At 42.2% G+C, this 10088-nt stretch overlaps 1 protein-coding gene across 1 annotated transcript; it reads right to left on the minus strand.

Moving 5' to 3' along the window:
- Positions 1–439: 439 nt before the first annotated feature.
- Positions 440–8279, minus strand: LOC115362755 (uncharacterized). The gene is made up of 17 exons (XM_030056822.1): positions 8125–8279; positions 7706–7721; positions 7419–7505; positions 7198–7283; positions 6990–7052; positions 6792–6894; positions 6383–6540; positions 6210–6278; positions 6031–6097; positions 5324–5508; positions 5190–5237; positions 5017–5062; positions 4749–4900; positions 3637–3705; positions 3482–3533; positions 3222–3329; positions 440–3004 (listed from the first exon to the last, which is right to left on the minus strand). Exons 1-17 carry the CDS (start codon positions 8230–8232, stop codon positions 2001–2003), a joined length of 2421 nt encoding a protein of 806 aa, XP_029912682.1. The 5' UTR covers positions 8233–8279; the 3' UTR covers positions 440–2000.
- Between the last annotated feature and the right edge of the window lie 1809 nt (positions 8280–10088).

The following is a 10088-nucleotide window of genomic DNA, read 5'->3' on the forward strand; positions in this document are numbered from 1 at the left end:
TTAAAAGACATCAAAACCTCTATTATAAACACTGAGTGATGAACCTGAACTGTTGGCACAGCAACTGGTTCTGCAAGATATGTAATCCTGGTATTTAGTTCCTGCTCAGGGGGCTTGTCAATCAACACGAGTCCACTCAGCATTAACGGATGATGGTTACTCACTTTATGAAACTGCTATGACAAATTGTAAGCCACAAAGCACATCATGAGCCACAGGATATGAATGCTGACAAACCAGCAGTGTTGTTGCTTCCTTTCTTTTTGTCAGAAGTCCTTTGAATAATTAAAGACATTTTTTTTCATAATTTTCAATTTACATATGTACAAGAGTTTGTAATATCAATTGTATGCAGATACAAACACAGTAAGTGAGGACATGATGTTAGTAAAGTCTGTAAACACTTCCGTGACACATAAATGAATATTTTTGGGGCAATGGATTTATTGTTGTTTGACTGACGAACAAATCTTGGTTCAAGTACCTTACACATCTGACCGTTGTAAATGATGTCTGTCTTTACAGTTTGAGGTTGTTTTGCATATAGTTAGTACAAGTATTTTGATTTATTTGACATATGAAAATCCATAATGTGCATATATATAAAATATGTATACATATATGTACATAAAATGTCATACTCTGCAACAAATGCATATTCATTGAAAATGTTGACGATAACAAGGATAACACAAATAAGTTAAAGGATAACTTATTTCCAACAAAACAACATATAAAGTTAAAGGATAACTTATTGCTGGGTACTTCCTTATTTCCCAGTCATGTTCCCGCACTGAAATTTCATTGGGAAAGTGCCACAGCAGAGGCTTTCTATCTCTAATGCTCTGAGATTTTTGAGGTAACTGCTGTTCAAGCATTTGAATAATAATTGTGGTATGGAGTAGGAACATAGAGAACTAAAACTTCTATCAGTATGTGTATTACATTGGCATTAGATGTTACCGACCATTACGTGGCAGATGAAAAATCCATCTTCTGATTTCTGTTCATTACAATGGATGATTCTAACGAAAAACATGTCAGTCAGTTGTAGTTTCCACTGGATTTATTTTTCATACATGAGGTTGTGTGTGTCAGAATAATGGAGCTGCCATACTTCCATATTTGATGGCTTAAACCTATGAAACTGACTAAAGAGAATTTTCGGTACTTGTTCAAAGTCCAACCTAACAGGCTGAGGGTGAATGAAAAGGAATTACAAATACTCCATACTGGCACGCTGCCCAGCTGCCAGAAAGTCAAACACTTTATGGCAGATCACATTTGTGAATTCAAGTCACTTTGTTCTCATTCTTCATACTAATACTGTAAATCCCAAAAAGCTTTAGTTTAAAGCAGGTATTTACAAAAATGCTACTCAAATTGTAAATGGACTAATAGGTAGAACTATACTCTTGTATCAACTGCAAGTCTTTTAGTAGACTATAGTCAATTTTTATTCTTATATAGTACAAGGCTGCATGGAATTAAATAACAATAACAATGCTTTTTTTAAATCTGTCTATTAGTCTGATCTTGTTCGGCAACAACCAGCACCTTTGAAAAAACCTTTTGCACAGGGCCCTCACCTTTTTTTAAAAAGTGAGTTTCAGCATAACGGCTGTCACCCCTCTGCACCTCAGTACACCTGGGTGGTGATAACATATTTATACATTGTGGGTACACATGAAGTAAAGTGCTGTGTTTAATTTGCAACCAGCTTTTCATAGCAGTTAGCATATTACAGAGATAAGGCAGGTGGTTCAGTATGGCCTTAGTTATTAGAACACAACATAAAGAGACTCTGTTAAAGGCCATGTGCTGGAGACACAACCGACTATTTACCTTTTCATAACAGGCAAAGCAGGTGGTGGCATTTACACAACGTGGTGCGGAGAGATGAACAGTCCTCATTGAGTGAGCGGTTGTGAGGTGCTCACAGTGTAACAGCAGCTCCCATGTTCCACGCATCGTGTTACAAGGACAAAAGTCTGTCCCCATCAGATAAGTGAAACCTGAGCTTCAAACGCTTCTCCTTTCCATGGCGACCTGTGCAGAGGCTCTTGCTCGTGCAGAGTTCCTGGCCTTGTCATTGTCACTGATGGTGGCAACTTGAGCCCGCTGTGTCCTGACATCATTTCCTGTGATGACTTCAGCCTCAGCCCTTGTGTTTTCTTTTCTCGCGTCTCTGTCTGTGTCAGCAGCGCTCTTAACCTGTGGGCCAGTCGCTGTGCAAGCCATAGTGACAGCAATTTGGACAGGAGTCTGGCAGAGCAGTGCCACCTAAACTGATCACTTTTTGTCCCCATTCCCCCCAGTCCCAGTATCAAAGCCCTGAAATCCTGTGGTAAACCATATCGAGGGACGCCTCTGAAGTCCTTTGGGATGTCTCTGCTGTGGCCAAGGCCCTGGAAGTAGACAAAGGCCGCTCCATGATCTTTGCACTCCTGCAGTGCCCCCAGTAGGCGAGCCAGGGCAGCAATGAACACTGGCCCCGTCACTGAAGAGGGATCCTTCTGGAAGTCCTGCTCATTATTATTAAATAACTTAACAAACTCTTCTTTCACAGCAGCTTTGTCTTTTCTACATTTTTTTAGTCTTCTTTCTTTTACTTTCCAGTCGTGTTCTCTATCTACTCCTGTTTTTTCATGTCTCATCTCTGTTCTGCCGTCTTCTTTTCTTCTCTTATTCCCATCACTTTTTGCCCTTTCCACTCTCCACTTCTCATAGGATTTATTGGCATCGGGACTCCAAATGATTAGCACCTTTCCTTGGGCCTTATGCACTTCCTCCCATTGGCCGTACAACCAAGGAAGAGGGCCAAGATCTGCCACTCCAGTGCCGGCCCTGGCCTGCTTTTGTGAGCTCTGGTCCCAAAGAGCCATGCGCACTGGTGCACACAGCTCCCCCTGCAGAATGGAGGCCAACGAGAACACAGCAGACAAATGTGCAGACGCCTCTGAAGAGCACACCAATAACACTGGTCTCTGGATTGACAGCCAACCTGGAAATATGGGAGGATGGGCCAGGAAAGAAAAGAGAGGAAAAAGGATAATTTACTACTACTTTACTGAACTGATCACAACAGAAGCCAGTCAAATCAAATTAGATAACAGTATAATTATTAGTAACAGAGGTAGACCAAGAGACAAGTGCAGATAACATCCATTTTAAATGAGATGTCGAGATGTCAAGTAGGTTGAAGAGACAACTGAACTGACCGGCTGCTCCGTTCTTGGCCAGGCGGTGTATGAGGATTACCAGCAAAGCCACAATAACCACAAATACCAAGACTGCCACAGCAAGCATACCGTATCTCCTGTGTGTGCCTGTAGAAAACCAGAAAGGGTTTAGGAGTATTTACCATCATTTTTATGGTAGGTGTATGTGTGTGTATGAGTACACAAATGATGTGTACTTAAGTGTTCAAGTGAGAACATATGGGAATGTGTGGGAGTTTGTGTATCTTGATTAAACTCACAGTCAAGGCACATAATTCTTTTTCCGAGCCGAGGAGGATCTGACTGCCACACCTGCAGAAAACCACAGTATAAAACTGAGAGGAGAGACACAGAAAGGCACCATCTCAAGAAAGACACGCGTCAGATCTGCATACAGGTGTGGTCTGCACTTTACCTGCACACACAGCTTCTCAGCAGGAAAAAGACCAGGCACATTTATCTGTGTCTCTACAGCATCCCCTTCCTGTAAAATATGACAGCAGTCACATACTGTTGCACTGAAGCAGATTAACACATCTGCCCATTCCTCCCCTCTCACACACACACACCAGGGTTTCTACAGGTATCAGCAAATCTAATTTAATGCTTTTTAATGCCCTTTTTAATGCCACTTTAAACAAATTTAATGCCCATGTCCAACTGCAGTCACTCTATAGTGAATTAGAAATGGCTCATGAGGCGGTTTACAGTATCAGAATTTATTTGCACATTTCAAAAATAACAAAACCAGCCTGACGAATGATGTGAAAAACTAACTCGAACCTGAAAAGGCTGTAACTTGTTTGCATGAAGTTCAGCGCTAACGGAACTAAAAAGCCAAATACTGCTCGCAGGTCGCTGGTCTTCCCCCCTGTCGCGGCTCTGCTGGAGGCGGTCACTGTGGTGGTAGCAGCAGGTGTGGCGGTAGCAGCAGGTGTGGCGGTAGCTACAGCAGCTGCAGTTGTGGTGGCGACAGAAGTTGCGTTGCGGCAAAGAAATTCGGCACAGTTAACTGCTGCCTGCCTTTAATCGCCGACTTGAGACTATCTGACAGCTTGTGTGATTTCACCGCATTGACACCCACTGTGCAAAGTTTCAAGATCTTTTTGCACACGCGGCAAAATGCCTCTCTGGGTTTACTGTCAACGGGCTTTAACCAGGTTCTGAATAGTTCCTCCTCCAACCACTTCTGCTGAAACTTGCATTTTCCCATTTTTCCGACATTTGCGAATATTCCCTCGCTCTTTCGCCACAGCATGAGCACGCTCACAGCACGTTGCATTCCAAGCATCCAGTGTTGTGACTTCGTGCACCGGCTGTAAACAATAGCCAATTTAATTTTTTAATGCCTCTGGACATCGAATTTAATGTTTTTTAATGCTGTTTAAGGCCTTCATTTTTGCAAAATCTATTCAATGACTTTAAATGCTTTTTAATGACCCGCGGAAACCCTGCACACACACATACACACACACACACACACACACACACACACACACACACACACACACACACACACACGCTTACCATTCTTACTGAATGAGCAAGCCCTTTAGATGTACATCCTGTTTCGCTCAGGATACAAAGCTGAGCTGAGAACTTGGCTGGGACAGAAGAGGTGAGATACACAAGCAGGCTCTGCCTACCAGGTCCAATGTGTGCCTCCCATGAAGACATATCTGTTAGGTGTTAGAAGAGGGAAGGACAGTGAGGGGGTCAGACTTTATAAACAAAAAAAGAGAAAAAAAAAACAGCATTTTGACAGATTTTAAATGATGTTCTTTATTAGACTCACCAGACTTGAAGAGGCAGTGGATATTACGGCTGCCTTCTAGAGAGAACTGCAAAGATGACATCAAGATGGACATATGGCAACAGTCAGTAGGCAACTGAATGAACACACACACACACACACACACACACACACACACACACACACACACACACACACACCTGACAAGTTCTTACCTGTACACACATCTGCAGGTGTTTGTCCACGGCAGATATATTATATCTCTGTTGAGGAGAAAAACGTGTTTTTGAAAAAGTTCATCGCTGTCATCATCACGTCCACCACAACTGCCAGTCCTGCCACAACTCACCAGGTACTGTGTGTCGTCCACTTCCTGTAGAGTCGAGTTGGAGACGGGTGTGCAGAGGTGTTCGTTTTGTCTCCAGCAGAGGGAGGCAGAGGGCCTCAGATAGCTGGCATGGCAGGGAGAGCTCCAGGTCACGCTCGACTCGTACAGCGTGACACTGCTGGCGTTCCACACGTCTCTGACATTTACTGAAATATCACAGCAATACAGACAGTAAGGTTTACAATATTAAAAAACAACAAACAAACATGCTTTACTTTGTATTATCCAGGGATGTGGTGGAGGGTGAACCCACCTAAATTCACTTGACTCACATAAATCAGAGTTTATATTAGAGTAAAGTGTATGAAACTGATCATTTAGGATGACATTATTTTTTCTTTGAATGGGAAAAGTATCAGTGATTTTTAATGGATGCTTTCCTGAATATAGTGTTATTGATAGCTTACAGTGGTGGATGTCTGCCTTATGATAAGCAAACTTGAGGTCACGGTAAACCGTTGTTTATAACACTGCATCACTGATTATGACCCTGATCTGACCTGTGTTAGCAAACGTTTGAAGCTCAAGTGTAACGTCAAAGAAGTAGCATGAGCAAGATGCTTTGCAACACTGAGAGCAAGACTCAACCCAGCCGATGATGGACAACCACCACAGAATTTTTCAGTTGAACTGTCTGAGATAAGACATGAATCATTCGTCGGACTCACCCCCGAGGGATTTATTTTTCAATGGGCACTCTGTAGCACGAAGGGTATCTCCGCCAGTGTAATACACCTGCACACGGACAAGACATGTCAAGGCAGGCAGCCCACGAAAAACAATCTGACACACTGATCTGTTATGACTGACTGTGCTGAACTGTGGCAACATCTGAGCAGAGATTTACCTGCACGCAGAGACAGGGCAGCAGGTAAGGGACGTCAAGAACAGCTGACCAAGACTGAGAAGGATCAATCTGGAGGAACACAAAAAAAAAAAAATTTTTAAAATCCTTTAATTTTGTCAGTGCATAATGTGCACACTGACCTGCTTCACCTTCCACCCCACCCAAATACTTACAGTAATTCGTGTTGAAGGCAACTGACCCATGAGGCAGTCTTTTGGATTCTTGCGGTAACACAGTCTGGTGTACACTGGGACTCTTTCAGCGGGTTGCAGGGTCACATTGATTGATTTTGACTGCTGATCCAATGACAGACTAAATTTGGGCGCTGGATCTAAGTCACACAAACACAGCAACAGGCCATGAGGACAGTATCTAATCTCAGAGGTTAAATCTTGTTTTGCATATTACACACATAGGGTGAATCACATACAAACACAATGCTGCCTGCACGTTGTTTGGTCTGTGGGTATGACCAATTTACAAGGCTGGCAGATAAAAGACATTATCGGGCGGCAGAGTGGAGACATGAGATCAATGTGGTGAGACATAACTACTCATGACAGAAACCCCAAAATCTCCTACCTGGCACGGAGTAACTGGAAGTGCAGTTTGCTGAATTTGTGCTGAAAGACACAGATACAATGCTTTGGGCTTCAGCGCCAACACAATCGTATATCAGCTCCCACTGCGAAAATAGAGAAGTAAATGAATAAATAAATGGCCATCAACAGCAGCAGCATCGTGAGATCCGAGAATCATAATCTACAGAGTGAACCTCACCATCTTAGAGCTGTTGTGTCTAGGGCAGTTGACAGTGATGTTCCTTTGAGTTACCACGATCGACTAAGACAGAGAGTTGGGGGGAGAGATGATGACAGAGGAATTCCCCTCATCAACATTAAGGCTCTAAATTCACATTGTTCATCATCACAGAGCATAGGAAAATGCAAAAAAAAAAAAAAAAAAAAAAAAAAAGCGTGGGCCCAACCTTTGATGCTTTTCCTGACTTTTTGACGGTAAGCCAAACTGTGCCTTCTGTTGAGAGGACTTTAATCTTCGGTCTGCTCTTTAGATCTAGAAGAGAGCAGCGTGGCACGTGCAACTCAGCGTTTGTCAGACAGACAACAGTGATGGCTTTGAAATGGGAGGAGGGTTACATGCATTCAAGATAAAAGCATAGGCAGAGCAATTTTTGTCTTGACTCCATACCATCATTTCCCATCCAAACATGCACGGAGACACATTTAGAGAAGGGCTCAGCAGACAGTTTCAGAGGGCAACGCCTCCCGATGTAATCTGGCCAAACAGAGAGCACCATTAGTAGACCAATCTATTTTATTCACTGACATAATGATGGACTAATGTGACACTGTCCATACTTAATAGCCTCCTTACAGTTTAGAGCCTACTGGCTGATCACACTGTTAACTTTAATAACTGCTGTTATTTAAGAGCAACATATAAATCTGGCAATATAATACCAAATTAAAACTTACCACTTTGTTGTCTCATCTACATTGAGTGGAAGAAAAAGACAATAATTAAAAGAAATTGCAAACTTCATTTTCTTCCTTAGACACAGACCACATTTTTTTTTTTTTTTTTTTTGTTAAAGGCTGCCATTCAATGTTTTACATATTTCGGCTTTTTTTTTTTTTGGACTACAAGAAAGTACTTAAAATACCTATCCTATCCTATCACAGCTGGCAATTTATCAGATGTTATGCAAATATCACACAAAACTGTAAGCCCATCCAGGAATATCAAAAGGCATGGGCCTTATTAGATTACATGCCACGTAAGGAGTCGCAATATTATAAGGTTTTTGTGACACTATGAGAAGATTTCTCTTTTGTTGTTCATTCTCTTTACTTTCACACCTGTCCGATCAGTATAATGACAGTCTCCAACTCACCTGACAACTTATCTTTGCGCTTTCCACGGCAGCTGAAAGCCACCCTGACCACATCGCGAAGACAACAAACGCCAGCATGCTGCCAAATCCAAGCACTTTACCATCCATACAGCATGGCAGCTGAAAAATAGAAATTACAATCCTGGACTTTGAGCCCTCGTTCGAGCCGTTCTTGCGCGACTATTCCCTTTGTCAGAGGAGCGATCAGCAGAAACGCCCAGTGGGGCATTAGCAGCCTGTCGCCCCCGGTGAGACGAGAGCAGCTTCATGGAAACAGTCGACACAAGTTTCTTGTAAATTTTCAAGGAGGCTTTTGTCAACACGCCTGGCGGAGGTGGCGCTTTTATTTTGGATGAGTAATCGCCGCCTCGCCTGCTCCGCCTCTCACTTCCACGGCGCTGGCACCTGCTGTGGTTACAGCACGAAACACACACGTGGCAGGAGAGAAGGAGACAAATATAGATGTAAATTAAGGCATGAATATTTTTTTTTAAGCTTGTGAAATAACATTCACAAATGCCTCCACAGACTGCAGTTTCACCACCTTTTGTGTGCATGTGAAAAAAATTCATACAATTTGTGAACGTGTAATAAAGTTGTATGGCTGTAGAAAGATTGTGCATATCTGAAAAAGTTTGTATACAGAGATACAATTTGCATGTGTAAAAAAAAAGAAAGAAAAGAAAAGAAAAGAAAGGGTTGTGTAGCTTTGTAGCTGCAGAAATATTTTGTACATGGGTAATTAATGTGCAGGAATGTTTCCAACATGTTTTCAAGTGTAAGAGATGGACACAGAAATTTTCTATCTTTGTGTGTGACAGTAGAGGAGAGCAGGGTAAGGAGAGCCAGTGAGACCGTAACCCCCCCCCCCGTATTTAGGTGACCACAAATTAGGGAAGCATAGTTTACATCCATCTTGGACTCAAACACGGAGAGAGTGGGAAGGAAAGCAGAGCCAAAAAAGTATCACTAAAGTTGTCAGTCTTGTATTTGAAGTCAAATATATAATTTTGGACATTATTGCATGTTAATTTAAGTCATAAACTTGGCATAACTATGGATCTGAGCCATAAATAGAGAGAAATAGAGGCTCAGCTTCTTTGGATAATGTAAAAAGAGAAGCAAGGGAGGTGTCAGAGGGAAGGCCCACTCGCTCTGTGACAAAGGACCACAAGGCAGACAGAATAGACACTGAAGAGAAAGGAGAAGTTTCCAGAACAGGTTAAGCCAGCCTAGCAAAAGCTCATCAGATTTTTGATGATAACATGGAGTTTGAACTTGACAGCCACATCGAGAAACCTGCAGGCCAGTTGCATGGATTAACTGCCTTAACATGCTGAGGCCTTGCATTTGAGTGAGCAAGCAAGAACAGCTTTCACGACTGGTTTGAGCTCTTCAGAAAGGGCCACCACCCCACTCCACTCCCTTCAACAGACAATGTGTTCTAATTTACAGTGTGAGCTTTCACTGTTGTCAACTTGATGGCATTATTTACACTCAAAATGGTCTCTTTTAATTTCTATGGGTACACAACAACCTGAGGTGTGTACTCTAACTACTGTTTGAAGCAAATACACATTTCTTTGCAGTAAAATCACCAAATGTTAAAAGTGGCTCATGTTACCCCATTCTCCCCTAAAGTTACATCAGAGCCTGACATACAAATGTCCTACCTTTATGTGCAACACTTAAGTTACAAGCTACTAAATACAAGCAGGAATTTTGACAAGATTTTGACCCTGTTTTCACACCTGAGCTGACTAACCAATCAGCACACTGCTCACTGACGATCCAATCAGAAAGCGAGTTCTACCAGCCAATTAGAGGAGGTCAACTTGTCCAATGAGGGTAAGTAGAGGAATCTATGCCACTCTCCTACAGTCAGATATCATTGGTCATCTTAATAATAATATTAATAATAATTCAGTTTATATTAGAGTTTTCTAATTAATAACAGTGAACTG

This window comes from Myripristis murdjan, chromosome 7, assembly GCF_902150065.1.
Source record: "Myripristis murdjan chromosome 7, fMyrMur1.1, whole genome shotgun sequence".
Taxonomy (NCBI): Eukaryota; Metazoa; Chordata; class Actinopteri; order Holocentriformes; family Holocentridae; genus Myripristis; species Myripristis murdjan.